The sequence below is a fragment of the Oncorhynchus tshawytscha genome, linkage group LG07 (genome assembly GCF_018296145.1).
Source record: "Oncorhynchus tshawytscha isolate Ot180627B linkage group LG07, Otsh_v2.0, whole genome shotgun sequence".
Taxonomy (NCBI): Eukaryota; Metazoa; Chordata; class Actinopteri; order Salmoniformes; family Salmonidae; genus Oncorhynchus; species Oncorhynchus tshawytscha.
In genome coordinates, this window is record NC_056435.1 from 3,505,339 (window position 1) to 3,521,207 (window position 15,869).

Below are 15,869 nucleotides of genomic sequence, written 5' to 3' on the forward strand. Positions count from 1 at the left end.
CCCAGAGGACAATAAGCCATTCCACTGTATACAGATGTCTGTCCAGACACACACACACATCTGAGAGTGGTGACTAAGAAAAGCAACAATCTCTCACTGAGCGTACGGGTAATGACATTACTCAGTGAAACCTGCTAACATCCAGCCATGAGGGACGGATCGGATGGATGTCCAATCAAATCATTTAGAGCCGCAGAAATCATTTTTTTAGAACAGAATCACATTAGGTGAAATGTTACCGAACTGCATTCGTCTCAGGTGACACTTATGAATTATTGGCGCCTGCTTACAAAGCGTCTCAGTGGGGAGACGGGCTCTTCTAGTGGGCTTTGGTAGAGGTGGTGCCAGTGGGCTGAGATAATGGGACAGACCCAGCTGTCCCTCCTACCTGATGTCAGCAGGATGTCTTTGCATAAAGATGCATATTTGGCTCTGACACCCATGGATTCTGTCAGGCTCTCGTCCACCGGAAGCACGGTCTGTGGCACACAGGGATAGAAGAGTCACACATGCAGGATGCACACACGACCCTGGCCCCGGTCTCACAGGTGTCTGATATTTGGTGTCAGCGGTAGGGATCCGGCGAGAGTCTCGGAAGCTCACCCTGCCGTTGATGGTGTCTGGTAACCTGGCAACAGGCAGAGTCCTCTGATCTCTCTTCTCCTCTATCTGCCAGGCAATGATGGTGATGTTCCCCACGTGCTTGTTCTCTGCAGATCTGTTCATCATTAACACACACCAATAGGGCTGTCAACGGCATCCCCCAGGAACACACAGTCTACAGTCAGCAACGATCAAACAGCAAAAAACTATGACAGACCCAAAACAATCTAGCTGAAAAATGTAGAGGCTTCATATTTACATTACTATGGAGCCATACATTTAAGCATCCTCGTCTGTTATAAGACAATAATCATTTGGATGCTTACATTTGTCCTATTTCACAAATGTACAAGAATATATTATACATGTGTGAATATCCCAACTCCTTCTGAGACCCCCTCACAGAGTGGGGTCACAGCCAGGGTCAGCCATTGATAACTAAAGAATGAAACAGGATTAGTGAGCTTTGGCAGCAAGCAGGACACACCTGATAACAGCAACCCTGGAACAATTAGGGTTAAGTGCCTTGCTCAAGGGCACACAGATTTTGTTTTACCTTGCAGGCTCAGGTTACTGGCACAGCGCTCCAACCGCTAGGCTACCTGCCACCTTACCAAAGGCATGGGCTATTTTATTTTATTTAACCAGGCAAGTCAGTTAAGAACTAATTCTTATTTTACAATGACGGCCTACCCCGGCGACGCTGGGCCAATTGTGCGCCACCCTATGGGACTCCCAATCATGGCCTATTGTGATAGAGCCTGGATTCGAACCAGGGTGTCTGTAGTTACACCCCTAGCACTGAGATGCAGTGCCTTAGACCACGGCGCCACTCGGGAGCGATATGAATATAATTATAATGACATACGAATCCTGTCTGAATCAATTCCACCTGTCTGTCTCTCATACCCCAGGGTCAGGTGTAACCCGCGTCTCCCCTACCTCAGGTGTAACCCGCGTCTCCCCTACCTCAGGTGTAACCCGCGTCTCCCCTACCTCAGGTGTAACCCGCGTCTCCCCTACCTCAGGTGTAACCCGCGTCTCCCCTACCTCAGGGTCAGGTGTAACCCGCGTCTCCCCTACCTCAGGGTCAGGTGTAACCCGCGTCTCCCTACCTCAGGGTCAGGTGTAACCCGCGTCTCCCCTACCTCAGGGTCAGGTGTAACCCGCGTCTCCCCTACCTCAGGGTCAGGTGTAACCCGCGTCTCTCCTACCTCAGGGTCAGGTGTAACCCGCGTCTCTCCTACCTCAGGGTCAGGTGTAACCCGCGTCTCTCCTACCTCAGGGTCAGGTGTAACCCGCGTCTCTCCTACCTCAGGGTCAGGTGTAACCCGCGTCTCTCCTACCTCAGGGTCAGGTGTAACCCGCGTCTCTCCTACCTCAGGGTCAGGTGTAAGCGTCTCCCCTACCTCAGGGTCAGGTGTAACCCGCGTCTCCCCTACCTCAGGGTCAGGTGTAACCCGCGTCTCCCTACCTCAGGGTCAGGTGTAACCCGTGTCTCTCCTACCTCAGGGTCAGGTGTAACCCGCGTCTCTCCTACCTCAGGGTCAGGTGTAACCCGTGTCTCCCCTACCTCAGGGTCAGGTGTGTGTCTCCCCTACCTCAGGGTCAGGTGTAACCCGTGTCTCCCCTACCTCAGGGTCAGGTGTAACCCGTGTCTCCCTACCTCAGGGTCAGGTGTAACCCGTGTCTCCCTACCTCAGGGTCAGGTGTAACCCGTGTCTCCCCTACCTCAGGGTCAGGTGTAACCCGTGTCTCCCCTACCTCAGGGTCAGGTGTAACCCGTGTCTCCCCTACCTCAGGGTCAGGTGTAACCCGTGTCTCTCCTACCTCAGGGTCAGGTGTAACCCGTGTCTCTCCTACCTCAGGGTCAGGTGTAACCCGTGTCTCTCCTACCTCAGGGTCAGGTGTAACCCGTGTCTCTCCTACCTCAGGGTCAGGTGTAACCCGTGTCTCTCCTACCTCAGGGTCAGGTGTAACCCGTGTCTCTCCTACCTCAGGGTCAGGTGTAACCCGTCTCTCCTACCTGTCTCTCCTACCTCAGGGTCAGGTGTAACCCGTGTCTCTCCTACCTCAGGGTCAGGTGTAACCCGTGTCTCTCCTACCTCAGGGTCAGGTGTAACCCCGTGTCTCTCCTACCTCAGGGTCAGGTGTAACCCGTGTCTCTCCTACCTCAGGGTCAGGTGTAACCCGTGTCTCTCCTACCTCAGGGTCAGGTGTAACCCGCGTCTCTCCTACCTCAGGGTCAGGTGTAACCCGCGTCTCTCCTACCTCAGGGTCAGGTGTAACCCGTGTCTCTCCTACCTCAGGGTCAGGTGTAACCCGTGTCTCTCCTACCTCAGGGTCAGGTGTAACCCGCGTCTCTCCTACCTCAGGGTCAGGTGTAACCCGCGTCTCTCCTACCTCAGGGTCAGGTGTAACCCGTGTCTCTCCTACCTCAGGGTCAGGTGTAACCCGTGTCTCTCCTACCTCAGGGTCAGGTGTAACCCGTGTCTCTCCTACCTCAGGGTCAGGTGTAACCCGTGTCTCTCCTACCTCAGGGTCAGGTGTAACCCGTGTCTCTCCTACCTCAGGGTCAGGTGTAACCCGTGTCTCTCCTACCTCAGGGTCAGGTGTAACCCGTGTCTCTCCTACCTCAGGGTCAGGTGTAACCCGTCTCTCCTCCTAGGGTCAGGTGTAACCCGTGTCTCCTCCTACCTCAGGGTCAGGTGTAACCCGTGTCTCTCCTACCTCAGGGTCAGGTGTAACCCGTGTCTCTCCTACCTCAGGGTCAGGTGTAACCCGTGTCTCTCCTACCTCAGGGTCAGGGTAACCCGTGTCTCTCCTACCTCAGGGTCAGGTGTAACCCGTGTCTCTCCTACCTCAGGGTCAGGTGTAACCCGTGTCTCTCCTACCTCAGGGTCAGGTGTAACCCGTGTCTCTCCTACCTCAGGGTCAGGTGTAACCCGTGTCTCTCCTACCTCAGGGTCAGGTGTAACCCGTGTCTCTCCTACCTCAGGGTCAGGTGTAACCCGTGTCTCTCCTACCTCAGGGTCAGGTGTAACCCGTGTCTCCCCTACCTCAGGGTCAGGTGTAACCCGTGTCTCTCCTACCTCAGGGTCAGGTGTAACCTGTGTCTCTCCCCTACCTCAGGGTCAGGTGTAACCTGTCAGGTGTCTCTCCTACCTCAGGGTCAGGTGTAACCCTGTGTCTCCCCTACCTCAGGGTCAGGTGTAACCCGTGTCTCCCCTACCTCAGGGTCAGGTGTAACCCGTGTCTCTCCTACCTCAGGGTCAGGTGTAACCTGTGTCTCTCCTACCTCAGGGTCAGGTGTAACCCGTGTCTCTCCTACCTCAGGGTCAGGTGTAACCGTGTCTCTCCTACCTCAGGGTCTCCCCTACCTCAGGGTCAGGTGTAACCCGTGTCTCTCCTACCTCAGGGTCAGGTGTAACCCGTGTCTCTCCTACCTCAGGGTCAGGTGTAACCCGTGTCTCTCCTACCTCAGGGTCAGGTGTAACCCGTGTCTCTCCTACCTCAGGGTCAGGTGTAACCTGTGTCTCTCCTACCTCAGGGTCAGGTGTAACCCGTGTCTCTCCTACCTCAGGGTCAGGTGTAACCTGTGGTTCTTCTCCTGCAGCAACTCCTTCACAGGAAACAGAGCTGAGCCCAATAAATACATCTAGGTCAGGAGAAAGAGAGAAAGCGAGAGAATAAAAAGAGAGAAAGCGAGGGAGAGAGAACGAGGGAGGGAGTGAGCGAGAGAGAAAGGATACAGAGACAGACATCTAAGAAAACAACACTCCCAAGGTGGCTGGTGAGGGAAGGGAGGTGATGAAAGGAATGGGACTGACCTAGTAGTTTATTATCTGATGGGAGCAGGACATATTACTTGGTGTTTTAATGTCATCTTATCTAATATTCTACTCACCGTGCCCTGAGAGCGGTCCTTGACGTCGTACACAGACAGCTTGACCTGCGTCTGCTGGTTGATCAGAGAGTCCTGGAAGAAGGCTATGCTGCTCAGGAATATAGGGTTATTGGTGCCCTGTAGGGGGAAGCAATCAATCAATGAAGCTCTCATTGTTGCTTCATCTAAACTGTACACATACAGAAAGATATTAGTTAACAACATTCTAAAATCATGTTTTATTGTCACATACACCAGATAGGTGCAGTAGATTGTGTTGTTTTACAGGACGCAGAGGGAAGACGGCAGTAGGGGGCAGAGGGACGACGGCAGTAGGGGGCAGAGGGACGACGGCAGTAGGATGATGGTCTGTCTCACCTCGATGATCTCAGTCTGGGTGTGTTTGGTCCAGAAGGCCTGGGGAGGGGTGGTGCAGCTCACTGCCACAAAGCTGTTGGGTTTCCGCTCCAGAGCTGGGGTCACCAACTCATTACAGGCTGGGGAGGGAGGGACACAGCACGTTGGAACAAGAAATGAAAGACAAATTCCTTTAGAAGTTAATTTACTGTACTCACCCACACTGAACTCTAGAACAGGCTCATCTGGATCCTGGCTGTTCCCTACAAAACAGCAAAGTAGCATTAACTCATACAAGTAATTTTCCACTAATTCAGTTGGCAGCAATGAAAGGACAACAGTGATAAACATGTCGGTGTACCTTGACATCAACAGGATGTGTACAAGGCAGGAAGTCATTCCATTACCAATTGTTCATCACATGGTCTCTCATATTGTTTGTTTCCTTGATATAGTCTGTGTCCAACACACAACCCTTTCCCATTCTCACCTGCGAGTGCCAGGCCGATCATCTCAGAGGAGAGGTCAAAGGTGTTGGCCCGGTACACTGACCAGGGTCTCTGGTGGCGGGGGCTACGCTCTCTAGCCTCCGACATCCTGATCCTGCTGGCCTTCTCCAGGGGGGAGGAGAGGCACACACCCTTGGTGAGAACACACACCCTTGTACTGAGCCACTCTACGACCCCGCCTGGGCCTTCCTCTACGAGCTGAGAGAAGGAGGGAGAGATAGGGAGAAAGAGGGACAATGATAAACATAGGGGACCACACCAACTATACGTCCAGTCACATCTCCACTCTGACCATTGTTTCTCTCTCTCTTTTCCCTCTCTGTACCCCCCCTTCACCTTCCCCACTCACATTTCACTTTTGGTGCAGGAGCACTGCAGGCTGTGGAGGTGGCTGGACTCCCAGAGGAGAGGCTAGTCCACATAGAGAGAGAGGGATGGATGGAAATATATATAGAGAGAGACGGGGATGGAGGGACATCGACAGAGAGCAGCACGTGTCTGTGAACATGCAGTTAGACATCATTACTCTGCTTCAGCAGCATCCCCAGGGCACTGCATCCATCTCTCTGCTGCACAATCTGCTCTCAACCGCATCTGACAAATTAGATTATTTGTGTGTGTGTGTGTGTGTGTGTGTGTGTGTGTGTGTGTGCGCGCGCACGCTTCCGTCTGTCCCTCAGTGTGGGTCTATATGTGTACTCAAGTTTGTCTAGCAAGGCTTTTGTCCATGGAGTCCTAAATTCATAGATTTCAGAGTTTTGATACAGTGGATGCATCATCTTTGTTTGTGTTTACTTCATGTTGTACACTTTGTGCCCAGACTGTCCTTTAGCCTGCCAGCAGACAGGAACAAGCTCTGAATACGACAATGTTATTCGTCCTGTTTACACAATGGTCTCCCGTCATTTCAAAACTGTTGCTTACAATTTCAAGGGGCACTTTATCACATTAATTCAGAGAGAAGCCACAATAGAGTAGGTGTCAAATCGCACATATTTCAACCCTCGAGTCATCAGTTAATTGATAGAAAAGAGGAACTGAGAGTTATAAAACGTATCATCTTAAATAATGGCAGCATACAGTGCCTTCAGAAAGTATTCAGACCCCTCGACTTTTCCCACATTGTTACGCAACAGCCTTATTCTAAAATGTATACAATATTTTAGTCCCCTCTTCAATCTACACACACACACACACACACACACACACACACACACACACACACACAACACCGCATAATGAAAAAGTGAATAGGTTTTGATTTTCTAAAATAAATATATTTGGAAAAGACACACACACCTGTCTATATAAGGTCCCACAGTTGACTGTGCATGTCAGAGCAAAAACCAAGCCAAGAGGTTGAAGGAATTGTCCATAGAGCTCAGAGACAGGATTGTGTCGAGGCACAGATCTGGGGAAGGGTACCAAAACATTGAAGGTCCCAAAGAACCCAGAGGCCTCCATCATTCTTAAATGAAAGAAGTTTGGAACCGCCAAGACTCTTCCTAGAGCAGGCTGCCGGGGCAAACTGAGCAATCAGGGGAGAAGGGCCTTGTTCAGGGAGGTGACAAAGAACCCTATTTGTCACTCTTACAGAGCTCCACAGTTCCTCTGGAGATGGGAGAACCTTCCAGAAGGACAACCATCTCTGCAGCACTCCTCCTAATCAGGCCTTTATGGTAGAGTGGCCAGACGGAAGACAATCCTCAGTAAAAAAGGAACATGACAGCCTGCTTGGAGTTTGCCAAAATGTACCTAAAGACTCTCAGACCATGAGAAACAAGATTCTCTGTTCTGATGAAATTGATTGAACTCTTTGGCCTGAAAGCCAAGCATCACGTCTGGAGGAAACCTGGCACCATCCCTACAGTGAAGCATGGAGATGCTGCATCATGCTGTGGGGATGTTCTTCAGCGGCAGGGACTGGGAGACTAGTCAGGATAGAGGGAAAGATGAATGGAGCAAAGTACTGAGATATCCTTGATGAAAACCTGCTCCAGAGAGTTCAGGACCTCAGACTGGGGCGAAGGTTCACCTTCCAACAGGACAACGACCCTAAGCACAGTTAAGACAACGCAGGAGTGGCTTCGAGACAAGTCTCTGAATGTCATTGAGTGGCCCAACTAGAGCCCGGACTTGAACCCGATCGAACATCTCTGGAAAGACCTGAGAATAGCTGTGCAGCGAATGCACTGTATAAGCTGGCATCAACTGAAGGGTCTGAATGGGCATAAATGGAGCAACAGGTGCCCTTCCCAGAAAATAACAATGAGTGGTGGCAGATGTTTTTCCTCAATGTTGAACTGACACTTTCATATCAGTGGTGCCTATTCCAAATATAGACCGCATTTCTGCTCTCACTCATCACAAAACCATCCAATGTCCCTCCCACTCCTCATCCTCTCCCCAAACCTCCCCCTCAGGGGACAAAGTTCATCCAGGGAAGGCCCTCAGCCCATTGGCCTGTTAGCCCAGGAACCAGGCCTCTCCTCAAACAGGAACAATTAGCCCATTTACACTGAGGCTGGAGGCTGTGGGTAATAGACCAGCCCTGGTCTACTTAAAAGCTTCAATAGAGATCCACACTCTATTTCTGTCACTGCTAACAGCTGGAGTATAGTAGCTAGCAACAGCCCACAGCACCAGGGCTAGAACACCTCAGAGAGACTAGGTCAGGCAAGGAGGAAACGGCCAGAGCTGCTTGCTTTCACATACGTCTATTGACAATACCCAGCTTAGTCAAGATGATCAACACTGCCTGGATGTACCGTATAAACAAAACCCCCTATCAAGGTTCCGTTGAATGCTTTGTTCCTCTGTGATACCACAGGTCCACTTCTGTGTTAAATGACAAGTGTTGGGCTGATATGTAGGGCATCCTTTATGCAGAGAGCCTTTCAAGCGTTCATGTGGACTATCCCAGAGATTCAGCTGTGGCGAGATAATACAAACAGCAGGATGTTTTTCTAGGGATTCTGATGGAACCACTCCATCTACCCCCGACTGTCTCCATGGTAACAACAGTGCACTCTTCAAAGTATCACTCTGGGCCTTGCTCAATGAAACACACTAACCAGGTTTCCTAAAGAAAAAGGTTTGCTTATTTAGTTGGACTGTAAGGACATAGACATGCAAGAAGGGTTAGTCATCAGCTTGACTGGAAGGCACATTACTGTGTGTTATGATGATGAGTAGGGATAGAAGGATGAGGACTTCCTGCTAGCTTAATGATGTCTGCTCTGATCAAATAGGTAAACTTCCCCTGCAGGTCAGTGTTTCTCCTAGGTTACATCAAGGACATCCTGCTAGCTTAATGATGTCTGCTCTGATCAAGTAGGTAAACTTCCCCTGCAGGCCAGTGTTTCTCCTAGGTTACATCAAGTAGGTAAACTTCCCCTGCAGGCCAGTGTTTCTCCTAGGTTACATCAAAAGAAAGGAAGGGAACTAAATACCCAGACTGCATAGACCAAAATATTTGAGGCTATGTTTAGGCAGGGGTGAGCAACAGAGCTAGGGAAGGGGGGTGGGCGTCCCGCCTATGCATTCATAGGGAAAACCTTGTCATAGAGCCACACATCATCAGTGCCGTCAGTTGGGCATCATTCCACAGAGGCTGGGCTGGGGGCTTTCCTGGCAGGAGTACAAGGTGCCGGAGGCCCGTCTAGTCTAATCAGGCAGAAATGCTGGAGGAGAGCCCATCGATAGCTAGCTGATGCTGCTGGTGGTGAAAAGCTCAGCAGATACAGGTCTGGTTAGCACAATCATCACAGATCCTCTTCTGCCCTGCCAGAGCACATGTGGCTCTGGTCAAATAAAGTGCACTATATAGGCAATAGGGTGCAATTCAGGGAATGAATCCAAATGTCTTGTATGTGCTCTCTGTACAATGGATCAACATAGATTGAATTCATGGTCAGGTTCTTTGGCTACTATCTACAACTGTTCTGTAATTGCCTGGGAATATGGGCCACATTTGTAAGAGCCAAATGGTAGCAGACGGTGGTAGGCCTGATCACCGACGACAATGGTGCCAGGATCGTGGACTACAGGAAATGGGGGGCCGAGCACACCCCCATCCACATCGACAGGGCTGTAATGGAGCGGGTTGAGAGTCAAGTTCCTCTGTGTCCACATCACTAAGGAAGTAACATGGTCCTCACACACTAACGCAGTCAAGAAGGCACGACAACACCTCTTCCCCCTCAGGAGGCTGAAAAGATTTGACATGGGCCCTCAGATCCTCAAAAGGTTCTACAGCTGCACCATTGAGAGCATCTTGACTGGCTGCATCACCGCTTATGGCAACTGCTTGGCATCTGACCGTAAGGTGCTACAGAGAGTAGTACATACGGCCCAGTACATCACTGGGGCCAAGCTTCCTGCCATCCAGGACCTCTATACCAGGCTGTGTAAGAGGAAGACCCTAAAAATTGTCAAAGACTCCAGCCACCCTAGTCATAGACTGCTCCCTCTGCTACCGCACGACAAGTGGTACCGTTGCACCAAGTTTGGAACCAACAGGACCCTAACAGCTTCTACCCCCAAGCCAGAAGACTACGAAATAGTTAACCAAATAGCTATCTGGACTATCTGCACTGACCCCCCTGCACAAAATCTTTTGATGCATCGGTAGCAGAAGCTTATGTTTATTATCTATACTGTTGCCTAGTCACTTTACCCCTACCTATATGTATATATCTACCAAAATTACATCATACCCCTGCACATGGACTCGGGACTGGTACCCTGTGTATATAGCCATGTTATTGTTAATCATTGTGTATTCCTTGTTTTACACATTTTTTTCTATTTTTTTCTCTCTCTGCATTTATGGGAAGGGCCTGTAAGTAAGCATTGCACTGCTAGTCTACACCTGTTGTTTATGAAGCATGTGACAAATAACATTTGATTTATAGCGCCAGAGTGAGGAGACCCTGATGATTAGTAACTCACATGAACTGGGACACATGGGCTTTTGGAGCTTCCACGGCTAGGTTAACAAACCCTTACTGGGTTTCTGACGTAGTTTCTCACACCCAGTAACAACTGGAGAATACCTCACAGACTGGGCTGGGACCAAACTCGGTTTAAAACAGTTTCTAGGTTTGCGAATACGGGTTTGATGAATTCTCAGTGTCTTTGTGTAACCCTGGGCACCTGGTACCGTAGGTTAACCAGATATGAGTAAACAGAAACATTGACACTTGTGACATTGTCCTCACCAGAGAAGCTAAGGACTTACAATGCGATGCATATGTTTCTACCTGATTTAACTTAAAGGGGGAGGGGGGGTGACACCAACGGCGACAGCTAGTCTTACTGGCGTCCCGATCTGACTGGCAGGGTTTAGTGGATTTAACTTCTGCTGTTATGTTAAGTCTAACGCTGCACGCAACAGACAAGCTCTCTATGAAGAAACCGGGTGAGTGAGTGAGCGCGTTTAGACTTTGAGGACCCTGTGAGGCGTCCACGGTACTGCCCGAAATCAGATTTCTCCCTTCTCTCCCTGTTTACTTCCTCTCCTTCCCAGCAGACTACACTCCTGCTAATTCCACCGTTAATGAGTCTAATTCAGCCGTGTGACTCAGTGACTCCAACAGGATTACCAGCCAAGCGACAAGATCATTCTTTAATTTGTCTTGAATCTAAAAACCTCAGCTTGCCTTGGTTGTGAAAGCCCCTCAAGGCTCCGAGTTTCTTCCCACTCTGTGCTGGTTTCAGGAACCTCCCTGCAGAACTCCCCTGAGTGGGATTGACACTATCACACGGAGGGGTCTTGTCCAACCACACCTGGAAATGAGGATGTGTTTCTATCAAGGGTTTCTCTGCTCTCAGTCTCAGACAGTCTCCAAGCCTGTGAAGGGCAGCGTGGAGGAGAGCTCAGTCCTGTTGCCCTTAAAAGGCTAAAAACTGTTTCTGTGTTGACTGACTGCCAAGGTTCTGACTGTCCAGGCCAGGCATCACACACACACACACACACACACACACGACGAGCTAAAAGCATACCGTCTCAGAGTTTCCTCAGATCTGGACTTCCCATCTCTGCCTTATCAAACACACCTATACAGAAGGCAGGATAACGGCTCTCCCTCCATGTCACTAGTTTCCATCTTACTGTCGTCCTCCTGCCCTCCCAGCCCACATTAGTTATTTTTATAGCCCCGGCCTTGTCTAAACAGACTTCAACTCTGCACCACACCAGTATCTGTGTCATAATGACTATGGAGAAGGTAAACACTGCTGGAGAGCAAACAGAGTACATTCATAAAATAAAATCTCTTTTGACACTAACAGTGCTTATTTTATCTGTCTAAATGAGTTGCTGTGAGTAAGCCCTGTATCAGGGTCAAATAGCACTGGATTCATCATAGAATTTAATAGTCTCTATCGAGTCTCTATCAAAATAATATCTCCAAAATCTTAGACTTCCCTGACATTTTCATTTCCTGAATAAATATCCAGATGAATTTGTAGGTGCAGAAAGTCTTACATATTCTTCACCTTCATTTACATGATGTATAGTAGTTGGAGCTGCCCTCCAGACTAGACTAGCTACCTAGTTCCTACAGTAGTTAGTGTTGCCCTCCAGACTAGAGGTCGACCGATTAAATCGGAATGGCCGATTTCAAGTTTTCATAACAAATCGGTAATCGGCATTTTTAGACACCGATTACATTGCACTCCATGAGGAGACTGCATGGCAGGCTGACTACCGGTTACGCGAGTGCAGCAAGTTGCTAGCTAGCATTAAACTTATCTTAACATAATCACTGGTTAACCTAGTAATATCATCAACCATGTGTAGTTAACTAGCTTGTCCTGCATTGCTTATAATTGATGCGGTGCCTGTTAATTTATCATCGAATCACAGCCTACTTCTCCAAATGGGTGATGATTTAACAAGTGCATTCACAAAAAAAGCCTAACCATAAACATCACTGCCTTTCTTAAAATCAATACACAAGTAGATTTTTAAACCTGCATATTTAATTAATATTGCCTGCTAACTAGGAAAATTGTGTTACTTCTCTTGTGTTCTGTGCAAGTAGAGTCAGGGTATATGCAGCAGTTTGGGCTGCCTGGCTCGTCGCGAATTGTGTGAAGACCATTTCTTCCTAACAAAGCTCGGAATTAATTTGCCAAAATTTTACATAATTATGACATAACATTGAAGGTTGTGCAATGTAACAGCAATATTTTGATTTAAGGATGCCATCCGTTAGACAAAATACAGAACGGTTCCATATTTCACTGAAAGAATCAACATTTTGTTTTCGAAATGATAGTTTCTGGATTTGACCATATTAATGACCTAAGGCTCGTATTTGTGTTTATTATAATTAAGCCTATGATTTGATATTTGATAGAGCAGTCTGACTGAGCGGTGGTAGGCACCAGCAGGCTCGTAAGCATTCATTCAAACAGCACTTTCCTGCATTTGCCAGCAGCTCTTCGCTGTGCTTCAAGCATTGCGCTGTTTATGATTTCAAGTCTATCAACTCCTGAGATTAGGCTGGCAATACTATAGTGCCTATAAGAACATCCAATAGTCAAAGGTATATGAAGTACAAATGGTATAGAGAGAAATAGTCCTATAATTCCTACAACTTCTTACCTGGGAATATTGAAGACTCATGTTAAAAGGAACCACCAGCATTCATATGTTCTCATGTTCTGAGCAAGGAACTTAAATGTTAGCTTTTTTACATGGCACATATTGCACTTTTACGTTCTTCTCCAACAGTGTTTTTGCCTTATTTAAACCAAATTGTACATGTTTCATTATTTGAGCCTTCCAGACAAGCTGCCTAGTTCCTACAGCAGTGAGAGCAGCCTTCCAGACAAGCTGCCTAGTTCCTACAGCAGTGAGAGCAGCCCTCCAAACAAGCTGCCTAGTTCCTACAGTAGTGAGAGCAGCCCTCCAGACAAGCTGCCTAGTTTCTACAGTAGGCTCTGTCTGCCTTACTTACAAATCAAGGCCTTGTTCATGTCAGGGAGAGGGAGGGACTGACGTGAGGGGACTGTTCAACAGCTCAGGGTGTACCTGCCCCTCCCCCCTTCCATCTCTCTCGCTCTAGTCACCAGCCTTCTCTCAGGGTCATGTTAGGATGCCACATCCCAACAGCATCCTCATATACACCATAACAAAGTGCCTGAGACGTGTGCAGGTGAACTTACTGTCAGTGGGGAAGTCAGAGAGTGGCAGGTAGCCTTGTGGCTAAGAGCGTTGGGCCAGTAACTGAAAGGTTGCGAATTAAAGTGCCTGAGCCAGGCAAAGTGGAAAAATGTACTGTTCTGCCCTCGAACAAGGCAGTTAAACAACAACTGCTCCCTGAGCAACTCGATTAAGTCAGCCCCCCCCCCACCTCTCAGAGTCAGAGGTTGGATTAAATGCAAAATTAACATTTGGGTTGAATGCATTCAGTTGTGCAACTGACTAGGTATCCCCTTTCCTTTCCCAGAGGGAGGGGAAGCCAACTGATGCAGTCAGAGAGGAGCAACAGACTGGATCTGACCAGAGGAGGAGACAACATATCAGAAAATCTAAAAAGGATATTTCAGTATTTGCTCCACTTCCCCTAGCTGTATATAGCAGAGTATACAGCAGAGTAGCTATGATCTGTATCTGTGCATTGGGTTTGACAGTGACCGAGGCTACAGGACTGCCAAGTCACAGTCAGAGGTAGTGAGGCGTGCAACAACACATGATGGCAACCAGAAGAGGAGACATTCACAATTTAACCTTCACATCTGATATTCTATCTCTGCCTTGGCCTGGCCCCAAACACCACTCTTCAAAGTGAAACTCACGCAAACTCACTTTTTGAAGGTGTGTGTGTGTGTGCCTGCCAGTGTGTGTGTGTTAGTTTGAAGATCTACTGAGGCATTGCAGTGTGTGCTTCCAGCTATTTCAGAAGCAGTCCTGCATATACTCAATCCAGATGGTCCCTGCATCATCAGTCAGAGACACTGATCAATGGACTGGAGCCACCGGACCACGCTCTCCACACACACGTTTTTTTGTCACGGTGTGTGTTAGGGCTGTCCCCAAAAAACAAAACAAAAATCTTGGTCGACCGAAAGTCGTCTGTTCTTTCAACCAATTGAATAACATCTTCATATCTCAAAATCATTGTCATGTGGTTAATCAAAATTCTATGCAAATCTAAATGAAGAGCCTAAAAGGTTTCTTCTATTGCCAACTATGTAAAAACAGCCTACATTAAGCCAACAAATAAAAACATTACAGCCTGCAGGTAGAAAACATCCTGATTTAAAAAAAAAAAAAATACTATAAATCACATTGGCTACAACGTCTGCAACGAACATGAAACAAACATTGTATCAACTAGTAACTTGGGTCTAGCCCGAAGCTCGCACTGCTAGAAATTGTATGTAGTATTATGGGCCGTCAGAGTTTCCCCAACCAGTGAGCTCGGGACAGACACAGCTGTAGGCTACTTGTGCAAGGGATAAGAAGCAGGACTTGGGCAAAAGCTCACCGAAGCTGAGTACCGGCACCTCAAATGTTCTACTGCTTGAGCTCCTGTTCCTCTTAAAGAATATTATCTAAAAAGTATTGTGGAGCTTCTGCATCTAAATATGAACAGTACCAGAACCCAAAATGAGTTACTGAACATATTTCAGTCCAAGTCATGCACTACTTCTTGTCAATCAGGTCTATTTCATGACGTTCCCACTGGATCAGAGCATGACATTTTTCCCTTTCACACTGAGCGGTTACCAAAAGGGAGAGAGATGGAAAGTATTATTCAATTACATTGAGGAACGATTGTAATTCTCAATGAATGTAAAAACACACTTGGTTTGCTTTCTGTTTGAGGTGAAGTAAACATTACTCTGACAAGCTCCACAGCTCATTAGTGGTGGTGCGTTAAGTCAATCAAAAATACAAAACAGATCCCCAAATGGGCACATTTATATGCAGGCCAGGTAGCCTATAGACCTACTTCTATGCGTATGTGTCCTTACTCAACATTGACAGGAGCAGTCCAAACAACAGACAATGACTAAATTGACAAAACTCTTAAGCATAGCATAAGTTGTGCACTCTGCAAACAATGTGTCCACTCCGACAATGATAATGGGAAGACTGGCATAATATTGAATGCATTAACATAAATTACCATAAACAAAGTAACAACATTGTAGATTAGAAATTAACAGTAAATGTCCTACATGTAATGGGGAATTGATATACACTAACAAAACGCAAACAATTCACACAATGAAGTTCTGAAACAATGAATGTGCATAAATTGGCAGGAGAGAGCACATTCTGGAGAGAGAAGTGCATTGTGCATCTGGGCACATGGTCAATCCACCGTCTGCATTGGCCATGCAGCATTTACGGTGATACGGCCTCAGCAGAAGTCAGGGCATTCATACTTCTTGCACGTCGGGGAGCAGTGCAGAGCTATTGTCAAGGAAGTGAGTTTGTTTTCTACAAGATATACTGCCCCCACCTACCGTCACCCAATCATGTCAATGCG

The 15,869-nt window shown here is 47.9% G+C and overlaps 1 protein-coding gene across 20 annotated transcripts in view; it reads right to left on the minus strand.

Moving 5' to 3' along the window:
* The window catches only part of LOC121846757 (inositol polyphosphate-4-phosphatase type I A-like), a 51,397-nt gene that overhangs the window by 24,912 nt on the left and 10,616 nt on the right, over positions 1–15,869 (minus strand). For 17 of the 20 annotated variants that reach the window (XM_042323897.1, XM_042323896.1, XM_042323894.1 and 14 more), the window contains exons 2-8: positions 5,337–5,553; positions 5,065–5,109; positions 4,868–4,986; positions 4,511–4,627; positions 4,182–4,261; positions 604–718; positions 389–479 (exon numbers count right to left, since the gene is read on the minus strand). In XM_042323897.1, the coding sequence (XP_042179831.1) occupies positions 389–479; positions 604–718; positions 4,182–4,261; positions 4,511–4,627; positions 4,868–4,986; positions 5,065–5,109; positions 5,337–5,442 (673 nt within the window). In that variant the 5' untranslated portion in view covers positions 5,443–5,553. Of the gene's footprint in view, positions 1–388; positions 480–603; positions 1,627–1,653; positions 1,772–2,973; positions 2,997–4,181; positions 4,262–4,510; positions 4,628–4,867; positions 4,987–5,064; positions 5,110–5,336; positions 5,554–5,704; positions 5,767–15,869 lie in introns of those variants that run through there. The other 3 variants (XM_042323888.1, XM_042323905.1, XM_042323906.1) reach the window with 3 other exon arrangements.